At 54.4% G+C, this 21,081-nt stretch overlaps 1 protein-coding gene across 1 annotated transcript; it reads left to right on the plus strand.

Moving 5' to 3' along the window:
* The first annotated feature begins 7,854 nt into the window (after positions 1-7,854).
* On the plus strand, positions 7,855-20,557 carry MSS51 (MSS51 mitochondrial translational activator). Its single transcript, XM_075011275.1, has 7 exons — positions 7,855-7,990; positions 10,938-11,134; positions 11,991-12,146; positions 12,919-13,043; positions 13,712-14,275; positions 18,910-19,003; positions 19,333-20,557. Exons 2-7 carry the CDS (start codon positions 10,950-10,952, stop codon positions 19,559-19,561), a joined length of 1,353 nt encoding a protein of 450 aa, XP_074867376.1. The 5' UTR covers positions 7,855-7,990; positions 10,938-10,949; the 3' UTR covers positions 19,562-20,557.
* Positions 20,558-21,081: the final 524 nt, after the last annotated feature.

Consider the following 21,081-nt stretch of genomic DNA (forward strand, 5'->3'; position numbering starts at 1 on the left):
GGAGTCCCCACTCTTCTCCCTTCTTCCCGGAGTGCGGTGAAGGGCTGATTTGTGTGCTTATAGAAGGAAAGAGCCCTCACTCTTCCCCTGCCTTCTGTAACTGCTAAGTAGGACCCCAGTTAAAAACCGATTAGAATTCTTTGAACAATCCCATGCATTCTTCTTGTAGACGGTAGTACTCACTGCTGTTGGCACAAAATCAAGCATGCCAAAGGCAAGAGAAAAAACAAATACAAAGGCAAGTACAGTTCCTTTAAAGAGGAGAGGGAACATGATTATTTCTTCGTGTCCAGGAGTGGAAATAAATGCATCTGCTTAATGTGCGACAATTCCATTCCCCAATTCAGAACAATTTAATCTAATCAGATATAACACTACAAGTTGAACCTCTCTCATCCGGCATCCTTGGAACCTGACCAGTGCTGGATGAGAGAATTTGCCAGATGACAGGAGGTCAATATTTTCTAGCACATCACCAACACTTCCACTGCTGACTGGGCTCTTAGAAGACATTTACGAGTAAATTACAGCTAAATAACAGCACAGAACACTGAAAGCCGGGACTGGTGGCTGGCAACAAACTTTACGGGACACCAGGAAACTTGGCCACACCCATGACAAGCCGTTGTTCAGCTAACTAAAATCATGCCTGATTATGGAGTTTGCTGGATGGGAGTGTACCAGCTTAGAGAGGTTCAATCTCTACAACTAAGGCGAACTTCAGTGCTGATTTTCCACTGAGAAGTGAACTGAATTTACAGACATGAAGTAATTTTCTCCACACTGTCAGTATCACAGCTCTAATGAGCGACTCCTGCTAGGAGCAGTTAGGCTGGAATAGCAGAGAGCTCCCCATGGCAAGAGTTCTTTTCAATCTCTAGTAATTTATTGTGGGCAAACAGGAACGGATAGTTGAAGTGACAGTTACTTACAGAATAAGGGTTTGTGTGCAATGGCGTCTAGAGAGTTTGGTCCATCAGAGTTGTATTCAAAGCTAGTGGTGAAATTATATTTCACTGTCCCATCTGAAGAAACATCAATTTTCAGGGAGTCACCCAGGATAACACCATTATACTCTGCGCGCACGTAGGTCAGTGGAGTGTCCCCTTTGACACCTTTCTGTCAGAGACAAACCAACAATAGGTGAATTAATCTAATCTGTAGCAAAAGGCGGATTTCAAAGGGCTTACAACTAGGTCGGTCCAGAAAAATTGTTTGAGGTCAGGAATGCTTCTTGGGAAAGAATACCCTGACAGATTTTTTTTTCCAGTTACTCCCCATAGAAGAATGGGTTTATGATCAAAAAGCCTGGTTGTACTGAGATATCATCCTCTTTGAAAACTGTGCTCCATTTTATCCCTCTGCAACACCCCTGAGCTTTACAGATACCAAGCTGGGGTAGAGACAGTTAGAAGTAATAGTCTTCATCAACATAGCGAAGGACAGAGATAAGCATAAATACACTGATTTTCATCCAAAGAGGCAACATAATAATGAATATTAATAACTTCAAGAAAGGTTCTGATTTTTGTAAACAACTGAGGAGGTAGCTCACAAACAGCATACTTACAAATTACATATTTTCCATGTTATTTCCCATATACTTCCCTACTGAACAAGGTTGTACTGAGGAGAAATCTATTAATGTGTGACAGGTATTTTGATACTACAGTGTAAATCCCTAAACAGATAGCTAGATGCAGTCTAACATTTTATTTGCTTCTCTGACTGCTGCTGTATAATAAGCAGAGAGATTTTCGTGGTTCTGTCCACTGTGACACCACAGGTCTTTTTCTTGCTTTGTTACAATTATTCTAGATCCCATTAAGCAGAGCCAGGAATGTAAAGTCTTACACAGACTTCCTTAGTGGTTGATCATAGTTACCCAGCACAAATTTCAGTGGTGTAACTGAGATCAGCATCTGGCCCTATCTCAGGGAACAATAGAGCAGATTTGAAAAGCACTTATGGGCATTTGTCTGTATAGTGTGTTGCTGACGGAAGCAGGCTGGGGAATTAAAAAAAGAAAATATTAGCAAACCAGGAATGCAATCTATATCATGCATTGTGTAGAAAATCTTATTGTAAAGAGTTAATTAACAGTTCTGATAGAAATGCAGTAGGAAACAAAGTAGGTCACACTTCAAATTCATGTCCGTGTAATACCATATGCTTGGATGGGCTGTTGAGGGAACTGAACCAAAGATTTTGGACTGAAAAACAAGAGCCTTTACTGTACACATGGACTGCCACTACAAGGGAACAGAGAGCCATGCTGTGTAACTATGGAGTACACTGAGATCCTGGTGTCATTTCAGATTACTCACGAGTGTTATGTTCCCAAACCAAGTTTTTGAAGAACCTACAGTACAAAGGTCTGCACCCACCCCATTTAGTAAATAGATCTGATCTGGTTTAACGCCTGACAAACTGAGATTTTTTTCAAAAGACTTTACCAGGTCACGCCCCTCCAACACCGTGATCTGCACCGGTTTGATTGGGGACAGAGAGGCCTCAGTAGGTATAACAGAAGGTGGAGCCATTACAAGGGATCCTCTTTTACTGGCCTGCCCAGAAAGGACAGACATGTCTCTGCAGGAATAAGGAATTAAAAAATTAAACATACTCTTAAAAAACTCCCTCTTCTGGGCTCTGTTTGAAAGTAACTCAGCACAGTCTCTTGTTAAACTCCTATTGTGAGCTCTCCTGCCTTCACTGTAACTACGCCCTCTCCCAGTTAATCAAAATCCAGGCTGCATCTCCCTGGTCTGGCGTCCATGGGACCTTGTTGATCCTTAACAAGAGAGGTTAATGCCCCCCCACCTCTCCAGTTCCTGGCCATCCCCACTGGCTGGCTCCAGCTACACTGCCCTGCATGGCTGCTGCAGGATGCCAGCTCCCTGCCCCTGGCCCCACAAGGCTGCTGGGGGATGTTGGTACTCTGGTCCCTGTGGGACTGCTGGGGGACACTGGTGCCACTGCCCCACATGGCTACCAGGGGATGCCAGTGGTCCAGCCCCAGCCCCCTGCAGGACTGTCAGGAGGCCAGCTGTGCTGGCTCTCCTGCCCCGGCCCTCCAGTCCAGAAGCATCCCCCTTCCTGCCAGATGACGACTGTTGCCGGACCAGAGAGTGCAGCTTTTAGGAACCTTTGCAACCTGTAAAGTAGATGATACACAGAAGCAGTGCATTCTAACAGAATTCAAAACCTAGATGCTGAACTATCACAACATGCATCTGGTTTTACTGATTACACAAACACTTTTTACAGTTCAGTTCTGTGTCTTATGGAAGCACAAACCCAGGATGGTAGAGCTGGGGAGAATGTCAAATATGTGTGCAATGTACCTAGCTCTGGTGGAAGAGTGGAATAAAGGCTTACTCAAAGCAAAGCAGGTCCGACTCCCAGGGAAGGAAATATTGCGTGGCAGGCAGAGAGGGGGACAGTTCCCCGGGATGGGATGTCGGGGGCTCAGGTGGGGGAGGGAGGGAGAGGATGCCCAGAGGGAGCAGTTCTAGAGCAGGAGGGGACAGCACACAAAGGAGGGGGGAGTTCCCAGGGGAGGGTGTTCCTGGGTCATGAGACAGCCAGGGATAGACAGGGAGGGGAGACTCAAGAGAGCACAGCTCCCAGAGAGAAGGGGGTGGGTACACCCAGTGGGGAAGGGGATACCCCAAGGGGGCTGGTTCCCAAAGCATGGGGAGGGAGAGGGGACTGCCATTGGGGATCAGGGGGAGGCAGCTCCCTGGGGGAGGAGGATATCTGGGGGGGGGGGGCGGTTTCCCAGGTGGGTGGGGGGAGGGATACTTAGTAGGGGGTGGTTTCCCAGGGGAGGGAGGTTCCCTAGATGCAGGGGAAAGATGCCCGATGTGGGGGGTTTCCCAAGTGGGGGGTATACCCATTGGGGTGCAGTTCCTCTGTCAGGGTAGGGATGTCTAGTGGGGGGGGGTGGTTCCCCAGGTCGGGGGAAGGAGGGATGCCCAGTGGGGGGCAGTTCCCCAGGTAGGGGGGAAGGATGCTGGGGGGGTGAGTTCCCCAGGTGGGGGGGAAGGAGGGATGCCCAGTGGGGGGCGGTTCCCCAGGTAGGGGGGGGAAGGATGCTGGGGGGAAGGAGGGATGCCCCGTGGGGGGCAGCTCCCCAGGTGGGGGGGAAGGATGCTGGGGGGGTGAGTTCCCCAGGTGGGGGGGAAGGAGGGATGCCCAGTGGGGGGGAGCTCCCCAGGTGGCAGGGGGAGGATGCTGGGGGGGTGAGTTGTCCAGGTGGGGGGGAAGGAGGGATGCCCCATGGGGGGTGGCTCCCCAGGTGGCGGGGGGAGGATGTTGGGGGGGTGAGTTGTCCAGGTGGGGGGCAGGAGGGATGCCCAGTGGGGGGCGGCTCCCCAGGTGGCGGGGGGAGGATGCTGGGGGGGTGAGTTGCCCAGGTGGGGGGCAGGAGGGATGCCCAGTGGGGGGCGGCTCCCCAGGTGGGGGGGGGAAGGATGCTGGTGGGGTGAGTTGCCCAGGTAGGGGGAAGGAGGGATACCTGATGGGGGGGCGGTTCCCTAGGTGGAGGAGACGCTCGGGGGAGAGGGTGGCCCCAGGCGGGGGGAAGGATGCTTGGTGCGGGGGCAGCCCCCCCGGTGTACCTGATGGGTCGGAGCCGGGGTCAGCGAACGCGGGGGCGGCTCTGGCGAGGGAGGGGAGCTCACCACTGACAGACTGGGAGGGGAGGAGCTGCTCACACGCCAACCCTCCGCTGCGCGTCCTCCGTAACTGTAGCAACCGTCCCGCCTCCCGCCCGTCTCACTCCTCCTCGGCCACGTGACGCGTTCTGGCGCCGACTCTCCGGCCGGCGCGCTAGTTTTGGGCAGCGGGGGGCGGGGCGCTGCTCACCTGGGCCGGAAGTGAGGCCCGGGCGGCCATTTTGGTTCCTGGCGTAGCTGGCTGAATGCCTGCGGGGGGGCTCCTGGGGCCCCACTGGGCGTGGTCTCATGCAGCCTGGGCGCCTGGAGCGGACCCCGGGACATGCCTGTGGGGTGACCGCACACCGTGACACTATCGGTGCCCAGGCTCACACTGGGACCTGCCTGGCCCTGGGGACACAGCTCACGCTCCCCGGCTGGGGCCCGTTGGGCTTCTGCTCTGAGGCTGTGGTTTACGTTAAGGCATTCCCGTCCCATGGCCCATATCCCATCGCAAGTCCCTCTGGAAGCGCTGCGGCCGGTCCCAGCCCTTCAGCGCTCATTCCGCCCTGCAAGTGCCTCAAAGGTCACAAGGTAGAACATACACCGAGGCGTCTTCATTGTGCTTTGGGGTCACACGGCCCAGCCTTCCAACCCGGCAGGCCCAAAGCAGAGCAGAAAAAGGAGGAAAGGTTCCTGTGATCCCCTGAGGGGCACTCACATCTACGCATGAAAAAATAGCCCCAACACGGAGTGGTGGCGTTTCCCCTGCAAAGGACGAGGCAGGAGAGGCCAAGATTTTTTTTTTCCAGCGTTGGCACCATCCTCCGCTCCACCACAACACACGGCGGCTAGGCAGTGGTGATTGGGCTCGTATGAGAGGTTGAGAAACTTCTTCTCTGTGGTTCACATTTGTACAGGGCCAGCCGCCACTATCCCACACAGCCAACTCCCCACCCACCCCTCGAAATCCCTGGCAGACTTCATGTGGCAATTTGGTGAGCTCTATCCACCATGTTGGACACGTCTATATTATGAAGTGGGAAGCCAAAAATCCTGCACCACCAATTGTCTTCTTTCCCCTGCCTGAGGGCGTCAGCTTAGTTATGGCTTGCACCTTCCTCAACTTTACTATCTTTCTCTTTCTTCCAGCTGTGCTCTGTTCCTGTAATATTTTCAGAGAGGATGTGTCCAGATTCAAGGGGGAGGAAATGGCTGGAGGTCCAGTTGAGATGACACAGACACCTGGGTGATCCCAGGGCAGTATGACAAACCTCTTCCTGGTGTGCTACACCTTCTGAAGCCAGCCTATTTGGTTTTCCTTCGCCTGGGATTCCCTGGTTTTCCTTCCTGCCATCCAAAAAATGGCCCTTTGCTTTCCACAGGAGGTAAATGAAGGCAATGCAATGTGGGATGATGACATCACATACCCACAACCACTTGTAAGACATTTTTTTCCCATCCTGCACCAGCAAAAACACCCAGAATGTTATGGGGCTGAGGGAGCTGTGGGGTAGAGTCCCACAATGCATTGCTGCAACAGTCGATGTTTGGTGATTGCATGTGGCAGCAATAAGTTGACCCTGCGGGAAGTGAAAATAGTCAGATTTGAATTAATAGAACCCAGCATTATAACACTGATTTTAATAAAATCCAATTTACATGGTAGTGTAGACATAGCCGCAGAAGACAAATCCTCAGTTATGGCAGTTGTGGGGGGGGGGCGGGTCAAGTGAGTGTGGGATGTTGCATCTCCATATTTTTTATAAAAATGTGTTTTTGAAGACAAATATACATAACTTGAGTCTGTTTTATGCAAAATGGGGCACGTAACCTGTAATTGAAGCGCATGTAAGTCCTTAAATGTGTATATCCTATTTGTGCGCACATATGCCTGTGTTGGAAGTTAAAATATGAAGCATAAACCTCTTTATTAATGTAGGTGCGCTAATGAAACTCCTCAGTGATACTTGAGGGACATAATGACCCAGTACTCAAGACAATGATCTGTGAATAATTTCATTCTTCTTGTAAGCCTGACATAGGCTTGATTTTGCTAAGAGATGTAGTCAGGCCACCTGATGCTGAAATCCATTGTGACTGTGGGACGTTTCTTGGCAGTGTGAAAGGGTTGAAGCTGAACATGAAGGATTACTGCATTAGGCAAAACCTATGGGCAGGAAACCAAACAATGGGCGTTGCTGGCTGTTGGGAAGTACCAAGACGCTCCCTGTTTACTACCCAGATGACTGCTGGAAACATCTAAGACTGAACAAAGGGGAAGGATCAGCCCAATGTAGGAGCCTGTCTAGTTTGTGAGGTAGAGGATTAAATCTGCTCTTAGGGTAAGAAATTTCATGGAACCAATTTCTTAGAACATTAAGCTTAGCTGCCACGTTTTGTTTCATTTTGCTTAATAACTTACGTTGATCTGTTATCACTTCAACCACTTAAACCTACTATTTATAGTTAATAACGTCACTTTTATTAATAAAACCAGAGTAAATAATCGTTACCAGGGAGGGGGACAACAGGTGTGCATATCTGTCTTTCATTGATAAAGGAGGCTAACCTCCGAGCTTGCGCTGTATAAAACTTGTATGTGGTGTAAGACAGCTCTGTTAGGGGTTTTGGATCCAACTGAGGCTGTGCACCTGGGTGCTGCGTCAGGTCCCTATGACCGAGCTGGCCCAGAGCTGAGTTGCTCTCCGTGTCTGTGTAGCTCTGCTTTGGGCTGAGACCCCCGTTTGCTGCCTTTGCTGGGAAAGACCAGCGGTTCTGGCTCAGCGGCATAGGATGGAGGTGAGGGGACAAAGGACAGGTAGGGGAGCTCAGTGGTATCAGCAGCCCATCAGGTGACATTCTCAAGGGGATATCTGTGGGATCCAACACTTCTTGGCCGTGGGGAAAGGGTGGGATGTGGTAGATGATATGTCCCGTTGTGGCAGGGTAAGTTGGACTTATAGACCAGACATGGGGCAGGGGTGGGACCACCTGTTGGTATCATACAGCATGGGGCGGATGGGGTGATTCACAGTATCCCTGCCATGAGTTTAGTGGATAATATCAGGTACCAGCAGGTACGACAGAATCCTGGCGCTCCTGTAACCAGGACCTGATAAGAGTTTTGCACATGTACTTCCTAGAAGCCAAGACCAGTTAGCAGACAGGGGCTGAGTAGGCAGGATATTCTTAGACCACAGGGTTCTGCCCAGCACTGCTGTAGTTAGAAGCAGAAAACAATCCAGGGGACGGCAGGCAGCTGCGGCTCTGAGACAAATCCAGCAAGAAGAAGAGAGCACCAAGTGGGAAAGAAAGAACACAAGAACGTGAGTCTCTCTGTCTTGTTACCCGCTGTTCCGTAATGCTTAGCGTTTCAGGGACTGAAGGATTTAACTTTCTGTAGCTCACCATTTACTCTGGCCTTTAGATTCCCTGCCCTGCTTTCTCTCTCTCTCCTGGTCACTTCCATTTAGCGTTTTCTTACATTGCCCCAATGCAGTTTTTAGACACGTTAAGTCTCTCCTGGTTTCCCCCTTCATGAGTCGAGGAGCAATCAAGAGGATTCCAAGGGCTTCCTGTACCAGGGCTCAGCAGTACTTCCTCTCCTTTCGGATGCCTCCAGCTCCAGGCTGGCATGGGGGGCTACGGTTTTCAGTGAAATACATGTCTATACCCCCGTTATTGAGCTGGGCCAGAAGAGTGCAATTTCCCAGGGGAGCAGGGGCTGGAGGCTCACTCTGGCTAGCTTGAGGAGCTATGTTTGGATGGCTGAGGAGCAGAATAGGAACTGAGAAGATTGGAAAAGTTCCAGGGCAAAGTGAGTTAATGGAAATGGTTCCTGTCCTTATAATTGCCCTTGGCCTGCTTCCTTGGAGGTCTCGGCCTGTCTGTAGACGATTGGCTGGCTCCACATAGTGACGGAGGACTGGAATAGCACTGGTATCAGATTGGAGGTGGCTGTGGGCGTGTTTTCTCCTGGGTGTATCTTCTTGCCCTCTGACATTTGAGCACGGCTTTCCCTTGTTTTCCCCCTTTACTCCTCATCCCCCCAACCCCTTGACCTCCCCAGGGCATTTTCATTTCCTGGGCAATGAGTCTGGGGCAGGACTAGAGCGGGTGGCTTGGGGGACAGTCCGAGTGATCGGGGGGATAGTCTTCCGCCTTTGCCCCTGCACAGCACACGCACAATCCACGCCGCGCTCCTGTGGGTGAGGGATCTGCACCTTTCCCCAGGCCCAGGGTGCTGTTGAGCCTGGATTATTGTATGGCACAAGGTTCAGATCCCTGGAGCTAGCACAGAAAAATTACCGCATGCACACGAGCAACGCACGCCTTTGTACACACCCCCGGGAATTCTGTGCGGAGTGCCCAGGCAGACAGGCTGGACATGGAGGGGAGGGGCAGAGAGCTCCCTCAGAGGCAGCAGCTGCCCTCCTTTTTGGGGCTTCAGCATGTGTTCCCTCAGAGACTAGCTGGAGCTCAGGGGGGCAAGGGGGGAGACCAGGGCCCCAGCCGATGCCTTTTGCTTTGCCGTGTCTAGCCCCACAAATGCCCTGGTGCCTGCAGAGTTCAAGCCTGATCTGACCCTTCGGGAGACAAACCAAACAGCACGGGCTTTCCCCTCCGCAGCTCCCGCTTCGGCTGATGAAGACTGTAGGAGACGGGTTGTGCACAAAGCCTGGGTCAAACCAAGCTAGAGCCGGGGAGACGGCTGGGAACATTCAGTCCTTCCAACCTGCCGGCCGCCCTGCCCTGCAGTGAGGCCTGGGGCTGCTGCGAGTGCCTCTGTGGGCTGTGCTCCGGGTGGAGGGGGGTGCCCTGGTGCACACTGCTCTGCCCCCAGCGCAATCGCTAACCCATGGGAGCGGAGGGGTTGTGCCGGGGGAGGGAGTAGCACAGAAGCCTGGAGGGCAGTGCAGAGAGGCGCGTGGGGCAGCTAGCAGGGCTGCAAAAGGCAGGGAGTCCAGCAGAGGGTTCCGCCTAAGGAAGCGTCTCCCAGCCAGAGCCTGCCTCTGGCACCCCACCACTCCTGCCCCCCGGCCACCATCCAAAACCTCCCCCGGCTGGCTTACAACTCCCTCCCAGACCCTGCGCCCTTCTACACTCCTCCCCCAGGCCAGTTATCCTCTGCCCCACGTCACAACCCCTCCCCTTCAGCCACACTCCCTCGCAGACCCCGCACCCTCTTCTGCACCCCACGCTCCCTTCTGCACCCACCTGCCAGCTGACTCAGATGTCTCCCTTGGTAATCTAGTGGTAAAAGCCTTTTGTAGAAGAACGGCTGCTTTCCAATCCTTTGCTGACTGTCCAGGGAGGCTAATGTGTTCCCCGGAGGTTTCTGTGTATTCCAAGGCCTGATGTCAGATTTAAGTCCATTCACCCTTTGGCACAGAGATTGTCCAGTTTTGTCCAATGTACATGGCAGAGGGGCATTGCTGACACATGATGGCATCTCTCACATTTGGGGATGTGCAGGTGGATGAGCCCCTGATGGTATCTCTAGTATACGTATGTGGGGAGAGCTGGCAATGGGGTTTGTTGCTGGGACAGGTTCCTGGGTTAGTGTTTCTGTTGTGTGGTGTGTGAATATTTTACTGAGGTTGGTGGCTGTCTGCAGGAGACAACAGGCCTGTCACCCATGGCCTGTGAGAGTGAAGGATCATGGTCCAATATAAGTTGTAGATTGTCAATGGTGCGCTAGAGGGCTTTAAGCGGAGGGTTATAGGTGATGACAAGGGGTGTTCTGTTATTTTTCTGGCCTTGTCAGTCTGTACCCGTAAGCCACCTACTTCATGATAGGCCTAGGACCGCTTGGTTTTCGTGAAACTACAGACCAGCATGGCTCCCCTCTGAGACCATTTACAGGTGGGTCTGAGTCCCACATTCTTCATCCAGATCTACATTTTGCATCTCAGGCTATGCCAGACTTCCATACCGAGTGGGATCTCCTGCGGATTTTCAGACAGGAATGAACTCAGCCCGGCACTCTGGGGAAGTGAGGGGTGGTTACCACCTTGCTGTTGTAGTCAGGGAAACAGAGGAGCAAAGATGTGAGGTGACTTGTCCCAGTTCACACGGGGCAGAGCAGGCACTGGATGCCAGATTACCGGGCTTCCAACGGTGTGCATGCTGGACCCTGATGGTCTTTAGCAGGGAGGATGATGTCTCCAGCACATCAGGAGCAGGAGTACCGTGCTCAGACTCCACGGTCTGGGAGAGATTGGGCAGGGCCCCTTCCTGACCCCACACCTAGTCTCCTCTACTTGCTCTCAGTTCTAGGCAGAGATGGCCGACAGAAACAAGGGTGCGACTTCCAAGTCCAGCCACTCCAAGAAGAAGCCTGTGGAGGAGCCAGTAATTACAAACCCCAACGTGGACTCCCTGGGCTTCCAGGCTATGGATAGTAACGTCCCTGGCCTGTCCCAGGTCATCCTGAAGAAGCTCAACATGAAGAGCTATGACGAGTATAAGTGAGTGACACCAGAATGTTCTCAAGCATTGTCTCCGCTAGTCATTGGGAGCATTAGACCTCTCAATGGCCCCAGGAAATGAGCCAAGCAAACTGTATGCCCTCCTTGGCTACAGGGGGCTTGCTGGATCAGAACATTATGCTCTGTTGGTTCCTCACCTAGGAGGGATCGAGGTCTCCCTCCTAAGGGGTCCTCAGTTGAGGCCTGGCCCTGCCAGTTCATATCACTCTGCAGATCTGCCTCCCCTTCGGTTCCAAGCAGTCCCTGATCATCCCAAGCCTGGGCAAAGGCATCTCCAGTCAGAACAGTCTCAGGGGGTGGATAACATTCTCACCAGAGCCTCGTCAAAGCTGTAGCACGAATTCGTACTGCAGCAGTGATGAGGCCACACACAGTATCCCTCTGCAACCTGAGCTGATGCTCATATCTTCCATTCCACAGCAGTTTTGATCCAATTCTTGTCACCATAACACCAACCTCAGTGGTACTCCAGGGCTGGAGCACCCACAGAAAAAAAAAATAGATGGTTCTCAGCACCCACTGGTGGGCCCTGTTGATCAGTTCCTCCTCCCCCCGCCCCCCTCAGCGTCAGCTCTTCAGGGATGGACATGAGGCACTGAGTGGGGGAGAAGGAGAGGAAGAGACGGAGGAAGGGTGGAGGGGACAGAATGGGATGGGGCCGGGAAGGGGTGCAGTGGGGGATGAGACCTTGGCCAGAATGGGAGTTAAGCCCCTCCTAGCAAATCAGCAAGTTGGTCCCTCCGCTTGGTGCTGTGAAAGGACCCCACCAGGACAGGGGTGGGTTGTGCCCCGCTCACCCCTCACCAGCTTTGCTACTCGGTCTGATTTCCTGCAGGTCCGCCATGGATGGGAAGAGGCTGGGGATGGACTTCGGGATCCGGACGTATTTTGACATGTTTCAAAAAATGGAGGACACCTTCAAATTCTGCGCCGAGTGCAAGAAACTCCCTGATGCCCTCGCCAACCCCAGAAGCCTCCGGCGATGCAAAAGGTATGCAAGCACCCAGCCCGTGGCTGAAGGAGAAAAGATGGCAAGAGAGGAGTGAGATTCCCTTGTCCCCAGGAGTACATTCCCAGCATGCCTATGGGCACAGGCGCACAATTCCCCTCGAACATACAGACTAGGCTTCCGAATGTGGCCCCATAATACAGGTTACTTCTGTGCGCAGCTGCTTTCCTGTAATCCCTCAGCAAAGTCAAAGGGAGTCTCTCCGTTAAGCTTGAGGAGAACAGGCCTTCGGGGTTTAAACCTCTGAGGTCTCTGGCTGTTACAGATGGAGGATGACACGTTGCAGAGGGTGTAATCGAGGCCTGGTGAGTGTAGTTGCCCCTTGGTGAACAGGTTGCACGTGATCTCTGACAACACAGCCTGGCTGCTGGCTGCATGAAGTGGCAGTACCAGGGCGGTGGGTGACACCTGCTAAGTTACTATCTTCTCTTTCTGGTTAGCCCCTTTGAAAGACATTGCAACGGCAACAAGGCCGTACTCATCGCTGGTGCAGCGCCAGCCGATCAGTGAAGTTTCCCCAGGAACCAATCCATATGTTCACATCTCACCTTTCACGTGCTGGGACAGGGGAGGACAAGAAGGCTGTGGAGTCCCGAGAGGATCCATCAACCGATGCACTGAGTATTGGTCCCCTTGGGGCAGCTCTCTCAGGCTCCCTCCTGATGATCCTTTCCGGACAGGACAGGAGGAGGTATCTTGAGTTTGCTGATGGGTGGAGCACCATCTCCTTCCTCCTTTCTCCTGCTCCCTCCAGGTGTCAGAACGTGTATTACTGCAGCTCAGAGTGCCAGCGGGCCAACTGGCCTGTGCACAAGAAGTTGTGCAAGAAGCTGAAGTTGGTAGCTCTTGACCGGCTGGTGGAATGGCTTGTCTTCACAGGTAGGTTTGCAGCCTGCCTCCAACAGAAGGGGACAAGGGCTCCTCTGTGACTGGGTCGAAGTTGGTTGGGCCATCTGCTGCCAGAGGCCGTGTCACTGTCTTCAGGCAGATTCTTCTGCCTGCTGTCCCATGCAGGATGCAAAGCTCCAAGCCGATGGCAAGAAGATTGCACCAAGAAGGGAGCTGGGCCAGGGCTCTCATGGGGGAGTCTATGCAGACTGGCCCACATGCCCTCGCTGGCTCCCACAACTTTGCGGCCTGCCTGGGTTTCCATGATATCCATGACAAGCACTGAGGACTATCTTTCAATCCTGACTGAGCACTGCCAAGCTGGGAAGCCAGGCCAGGTGGTGTCTGCAGCTCAGCTACCCAGGGCTCCTCTGGAGTCCTGCACACCGGCAGCTGCTCTCCTAGTTTGGATCGCAGACTCCTAGAATTCCAACATCCTTCAGGGAGTTGATGGCTCCGACCTCCATTGTCTAGTCAGCCGCTCTCTCTCCCTCCATGCAACGTGTCCCTGTTCACCGTCAGGGCTGCTCTGGGCTCAGCCCCTCCCATTAAGCTGAACAGCAGAGCTCCAAGCCCTGTCCCTTAAGGAGGGAAAGGGATCACAGCCTGGGGTAGCCTGGAGCCCTGTGAGCTGAGAATTTCTGGGGTTCTCCTTCTAGGTGACATTCCGTTCCCCACAGCGACCTGGACAAAGCGCATCCAGGAGGTGAGAAGCTGGGAAGACTGGTTCGCCATGCAGGAGCACCTGGAAGAGAAGCTGAGCTCTACACTGACCGGGCATTACATGAACATGCTCTGGGCCAACGTGCAGAAGCCAAAGCCTGAGGAGGCAGAGCTGCTGGAGTCTATCAAACGGCTGACCACGGACTTCCAGTCCCGTCCGATCAGCATCGGCGTAGCCCTCCATGCTTTCAGCATCGATCTCTTTGCCAAGCCCGTCACAGTGCATGTTGTAGGGGCTTCCCATGCGGAGACCCTCAACACCCGGGTGACGGATTACGATGAGCTGACGCGGGTGTTTGCCGGGCACCAGGGGATCGAAGTAGTAATGGTGGGAGTCGATGTGGTAGACGGACCCATCATGAGGCCTCCGCTCACAGCATTCGGGCCCCGGGGAAGAGTCTATCTCAGCAGTTACAAGGCCCCGTATCCTGAGTTCTGGGAGTCGCAGGTGGAGACTCAGCAGGCTGCCCGCCCAGACCTCGTGGTGGGCTTCCATCCAGGTGAGTGCACAGACAGAGGCTAACCGGCATCTCAAAGCTGCTGCCTTCCCCACTGATACTGCCCATCCTCAGCGCTTCGAGGCCCCTCCTGCCAAGCTCAGCCAGCTGTGCCTTCAGATTCCCTGCCCCAGCCTGACGGGGCCCTCCTCTTTAATCTCTGTTCCCGTTGACTCGTCTCTGCACCTTCTCTGTCATCAGCCACCCCTTGGTTGGGTGTCCTCCTGATGAACCTTCTCCCCTTCTGCAGGGCAGGGACACTCGGGGTGATAAGGACTGGGAGTGATATAAGGCAAAAAGAAGGGAGAGGTTCAGAGATAACAGCTTCCCAAGGGTGATACCACGGGGGCCCCAGGGTGGGGGTTCAAGGCCAGAACAACAGAGCAAATATCAGCTGTGCCTTTCTGCCACGCAAGAATTCCCACCAGCCCTTATGGATGCAGAACTGGAGGCAAAGTGTTGCATGGGTCAGCCTGTAGCCTGCAACCCCAGTTTAGCAGGGCAGTTATAGACTGCTGGGATTACCTTGGCTACGTCACAGCATGATGTCATTACACAGCCCCATGGTCAGGGACCTACTGAGGCTCATGAGGCAACATAGGCACTCAGCAGCAAGCTGTCAGATGTGCTGGGGGTGGCTGTATGTCGAGGGACAGTGCCCAGCGAGGACGGCTCTGCTTAGCGTATATTACTCTAGAGCTTGGCTTGCTTTTCCTTGTCCCTCCCTATACCATGGCTTTAATGCACCATAATCACTTGAGCCTTCCTGTCTTTAACCATGATCAGAAGATGTCATCATAGCATCTTTAGAAGGACTTACTTGTGCAGAGATCTTTGGCTCTGGTGATCTCAAAGCACTTTGACAATACAGGAATTCTATCAATGGGTAAACTGAGGCATGGAGGGTTTTTTTGTTTTTTTTTTAAAAACAGACTTTCCCAAGGTGCACAGCAAGTCATTTGGGAATAGAACACTGGAGTCCTGACTTCCAAAGCCCTGCCCCAACCACTAGGCTTTGCTGCCCCACTACCCTCGTGTGCTCTTGTTATCAGCCAAGTTCCTTGTGACTTGCCTAGGCCTTCTGCTGGGACAGTGACATGGACCACGAAGCTCAGCAACAGTGCAGATGCTAGCTGTGGTAGCCTATAACCTAGGAAAGGCAGAGGAGCCAGGTACTTTGGTAGCTCCTAGTCAGATTCTTTGCGTCCGCAAAGGCTGCTGGGAATTCTGCCCCATGGCCAGGGTACCACAACCCTGATATCAAAGCTCAGCAAGGCTATAAAGATTTCAGTGAGGACCTGCAGCTCCCTAGCAAGCAGAGCCAAGAATTGCGCGTTTTCTCCCTCCGCTTGGTTCGTCTGTCCCACCCACCCCAAGTCCCAGGGTGCACCACTCACCGCTGGGCTGGCACCTCCTCCTGCTCGCCCTGGGGATTAGCTCGATGTCCCAGGGTGCCACCCTCTCCACAGGTTGCACGTCGTTCCTCTGCCTCTGCTAACCAGCTGCTGCCCCTGTGGAACCAGTGTCTTCTTCATGCCTCAGCCTTCCGGCCACTTCACTATCCATCTTCCCCCTTCAGGGGGGCCTGGTTCCTCAATAGTCCCAGCCTGTCTTCACCCTCACTGCCACTCACTCAGTGGCTGGCAGGGGAGCCTGGGCCCACCCTGTTCTTCTGCTTCCAGCCCAGGAATCCTCAGCTCAGCAGTCTGGGCCTTGTCTCCCTCACTCATTGCTGCAGCCCTGGGTTGCTGCCTACTACTGGTTACCCTGTTCGTTCCGGGCCTACCAGTTCCCTAACCCTCCTGACCTTTACCCAGGGAGCCACTGCTGTCTCCAGTTCCATTCACTCCTCCCCATCTCCTGCCAGGGTCTCCCTTTCCCCAGGAACCTCTTCTCCTGCCAGTTCCTGGCCTTCCTAGGCCCTGCCCAGTTGAGCCTCCTTAATCAGCTGCCTAACGGGTTAATTGGCCCACAGGGCCTGCAGTAAATCCTTCAGGGTGAGTGTGAGGGAGTTGACCCATCACACCTAACCCAACCAACTCTCTTTCACATTCCACCAAAGAACTCTGCTGCTCAGCTGGGTCTATCACCAACCCAACCAAAACAAGCCACGCATGAAGTCCTCTCCCGGCTTTTGCCATCTGCAACCACATCCACCGCCCTGAAGCCTCACCTGTACCTCAGCCTCAACCATGCATCCATCACCATCTAGTTACATAGCTCCTGTTGCCAAGGTATCTGGGTGGCTTTGTCTGCTCCATGCCCCATGAGGCAGAGAAGTGCTATTTTTCCCATTTTACAGGGAACCTGAGGCAAAGAGCGCCTGAGGCCAGATCTAGACTAAAAGTCCAGCTAAGATCATGCTAATTAGGGGCATGGATTTATTTATGATCTTCCTATGGTGACAAACACAATTGCAGCTTATTTTATTTGGGGAACCAGTATTAGCTCTACTGGCAAAAGGAAGCTGTGTCTTTACTAGAAGGGGCGACCAGTATAGCTGCTTTGGCAAAATCTTGCTGAAAGAATTGGGCTTGTTTAGTCTGGAAAAGAGAAGACTGAGGGGGGACATGATAGCGGTTTTCAGGTACCTAAAAGGGTGTCATAAGGAGGAGGGAGAAAACTTGTTCTTCTTGGCCTCTGAGGATAGAACAAGAGGCAATGGACGTAAATTGCAGCAAGGGAGGTTTAGGTTGGACATTAGGAAAAAGTTCCTAACTGTGAGGGTGGTCAAACAGTGGAAGAAATTGCCTAGGGAGGTTGTGGAATCTCCATCACTGGAGATACATAAGAACAGGTTAGATAAATGTCCATTGGAGATGGTCTAGATGGTGCTTGGTCCTGCCATGAGGGGCGGGGCGGGGGGCTGGACGCGATGACCTCTCCAGGTCCCTTCCAGGCCTAGTATTCTCTGATTCTAGCATAGCCAGTGTGTTCCAAGGTCACACGGGGAAGAGCAGGGAACTAAATTCACATCTACCAAGTACCAGACTAGCCCTAACCACGGAATCATCCTTAACTCAAACATCAACTACTCACAGAAGAAGACACAGTCTTGGAGCTGCCTTGTTATTACCCCTCAATAACAGGCCCATGACTGACAACTGCTCTGTGTGCTCAGCTACAGCTCATTGTTGTAGATTGCTAAGAAAACTAAGGGGCCAATGTTACCCACTCAAACCACCCACGCTGCACAGGCATGAAGCTCTCCAACGCAGCACTGGGTCAACCAGCACTCAGAAGAGTCCCCATCAGCCCTTTCTGACGGGGGACTGCTCTGTGGTGAGCAGAGAGGTGTGCCGTGGGACGTGTGCGTGGATGACATAAGGCAGAGAAGAGGGAAATCCTGGTTGTGGGTTACCAGGGTTAGGTGAGGATGTGATCGGTACACTGGGGTTTGCAGCCTCTGGATTTGGCAATCTCTGCTGGCTTTTACCAAAGACTCTGCTTCGATGGGGTGGGCACACCCTTGCTCCGCAAAGGCCCAGCTCCTCAAACATACGTAAGCACCTGAGCCTGATCTCAAGGGCACCAAAGTACCTTTGAGGCTCTGAGCCGGCAGCTCTTGGTGCATCACCATCCCTTTCTGGCATGGCTACACTAGGGAGGTTATAGCTACGTCAGCCTAACCCAGAGGTGTGGACGCAGCCTATGCTGACAGGAGGAGCGTTTCCTGTCACTTTACGAACACCATGTCGACAAAAGCCATGTGGACACAGCTGCGTCTCCATTGACCCATGGAGCTAAACCAATATCACCTAGCCTTAAGCCTTAGCTAGGTTGTGACCATCCTGGAGCAGAGCTCTGCTACCCCACCTGTCAGCAAAGCACCCTGCAGACACCTACCATTGTTAGTAAACAAACAATACAATACAGAAACGTAAAAGAAGCTGTTGCAAGCAAGAAAAATACCCGTGGTTTCTTCTGTTTGCAGGCACGTAGATCCACGCGTAAGATGCACGATATGTGGGCTGGAAGAGGGGAGTGGGTGTCAGGATCCCAGCCTTTTATACTTGGCTCTGGGCAAGGGCCACCCTCCTATGCCTCAGCTTCCCCATCTGTAAAATGGGAATACTACTCCTCCTAATCTACCTCAAGGCAGTGGTTAAATTTGCAACATGCTTTGCAAGGAAAGGTACATCAGTGCAAAGGCCTTCTTATGAGCCTCCTGTCAGCAGGTTGAGGGTACTGGGGATTGCCTGACTCGCCATGTCCTCCAGGACCAGCTGACTGGGATCCAGCAGCACTACAGGAGGACGCCGGGCAGTGTGCCATGATGGCATTTTGCTGGCTGGACGCTAGCACCAAGCCCATACCATGGCAAGCAGACAGCTGGCTGGAGAGACCCTGCTGGGAAAACTCCAGGGGCATGTTGCTCCCCTCCCTTGCTTTGTGGGATGCCTTAAAGTCATGGGAACGCCGTGTGTGCAAGACCGGGCCAACAGGGCTCCCTGGAAACGTGCCGGCTGTGCCGGGCCTGGTGCAGTGTCACAGCAGGGCCTGAGTGCCTGCTTCAGCTCCTCCTGCCACAGCAAGGGGCCCAACCCGCCTCCAGGGAAACCAGCCACACAAGTGCTAGCGGCTTCACTGGGCAGGCAGCGGGGTCCAAAGCGTTCCGGTGTGCTCCCTCTCTGCAGGATTACACGCCTGCCTGGAGCTGATGGAAGCCTGGCTCCCCACCCTGCTGCTGCTGCGGGACTACCACATCCCCACCCTCTTCACAGTCTACACGTAAGGACGGCCCTTCTCCCTGCCTGGGGGCTCCTGGGCTGGCGGTGGGTAGCCGAGCACCCGTGGGACTCTGCCGTCCCATGCCCCAGCCTTGCATGAGGTGTCACTCTCTGCCCCTGCCAACTTGCAGCATCAGGCTGCGGTTGGTGGCTAGCGCCTGAGGGGTTTCAATGCTACGGGGGCATTTCAGCAGCTGCCAGGCGGGAACACTGCTGTGGTGCTGGAGGCCTGTCGGGCGCTGCCCTGGGATGCTCAGCAGGGGTCAAGTCCCAGGGGTGGGTGTGGGGCGATACGCAGCTCGGTAACTGTGTCCCCCTCCCGCCCTCCAGCGAGCAGGAGCTGAAGCACTCCCTGAAAATCCTGATGGAACTGGAGATGCAGGTCACAGGCTATGGAGCCAACCCCTTTGCCTCCCTCAAGCCGGAGCAGGTTTATTCCAACCCCAACAAGGCGCCGGTCTACTCCAGCTCCTACTATATCCTGTGCCACGGCCTGGCGGCCACCCCAGCTGAGCCAGACATGCAGGGGCTGGAGGAGGCTGAGGACATAGGGGAGTAGAGAGGAGACAACCCCTTGGCTACAGGCAAACCTGCTCCCACCACCTCCCCAGCCAGAGCACAGGACTCCACCAGGGCCCCTCCAAGCCTCTCTGCCCCGACTCCTGCCCCATGGCCTTGCCTGGGCACAGAGCCAATGCTCCGCCTTGGGAGCCTGCACCACACGAGCACGCTCAGCGGCTCTTCCGGGCTGTGCCGGGATGGGTCCTTTCCTGGGGGCTGGAAAGGGCACTTCAGCAGGTGCCTTCCCCTGGGCAGGGTGGTTACACACCGCCAGCCTTGCTCTCCTGCAGCGCGAGCCGGCAGATCTCAGAGGCGGGGACTGTAAACCAGCGAGCGCAGCAGCTGCGCCCAACTCACTGCCTGCCTGGCATTGGGTCCCCAGCTGCAGCCTTGGCCCAAGAGAGCTTTTAGCTCAAATGCAGCAGCTCCTGCGCTAAGCTCCCGTGCTCAGCTCTGCCTGGGGCCGGTTACACCGGCACCCAGCTTGCGACCAGGCATCGGCTCCTGCTCAGCCAAGGGCAGGGCACCAGTATGAGTTACCATCTCTGGGCCCAGGGCCCAAGTTACAGCCCCCCCCCCACCATTTACTGTACCCTTTGCTGCCAGGGGCAACAGCTGCTCCACTTAACGCCTGGGGAAGGTGGTGCACCCCCAGCCAGGGGCGCAAGCCCATCTGCAGACAGAGCCATTCCGCCCCCCAGAGCACACCTGGACTGTAGAAGGCAGGATCTCCGCTGAGGCACTGAGTACAGCTGGAGCACCCCCCACCCAGCCCCCATTCGCCTGCTGCTCCTGCTGGCTCCTGCCTCGGTGACCTCAGCACAGAGAGGGGACCCCTGCACCGGGACGCTTGCCCCACTGACCACAGCTCACCGGCCCGCGCTAGAGATGCAGCATTTCTGTCTGCTAAGGAGCCGACTGCGCTTCCCCCTTGGTGGGAAGATTCCTGCTGGTCACGTTCCCAGGACTGTGACGGTCACGCTCCTGAGCCACGGTGCATGGCGGGGAGGGGCCACGGCCCAGGAGTGGCCGTGTGGCCGGCGCCCCCCTCCAGTGCCCTTTTCCCTGCCGGTGACGCCCATCCTAAGCAAGGACGGCGAAGCAGCAGAGCCCAAGCAGACAAACAGCCGAGAGAGGCCAGCGACAACGGCTTTATTTCTGAAAAGGCTTTCGCTGTAACAAAGGAAGGCGAGCCTGAGCCTGAGCCTGAGCCTGAGCCTGAGCCTGAGCCTGAGCCTGAGCCTGAGCCTGAGCCTGAGCCAGCCCCTGCCCCGTCGCTGTCCCACACAGAAACGGCCTCTCCCGTTTCACACTGTCCGCCTGGAATTGGGAAGCATCACAAGGGCCGCCCCATGTCCCCTGGGCCCAGGCTGAAACCCTGGGAGACTGTGGTGGGGGCAGAACCCCAGAGCCCTGCAGGGAACACGGGGGGAGAGGTGGCCTCCTCCTGGAGCCGACCAACGCCTCTCAGCTCAGGGCAGGGCAGGGAACAGCCACTGCTACTGGCCCGGCACACAC

Source organism: Carettochelys insculpta, chromosome 16 (genome assembly GCF_033958435.1).
Source record: "Carettochelys insculpta isolate YL-2023 chromosome 16, ASM3395843v1, whole genome shotgun sequence".
Classification (NCBI taxonomy): domain Eukaryota; kingdom Metazoa; phylum Chordata; order Testudines; family Carettochelyidae; genus Carettochelys; species Carettochelys insculpta.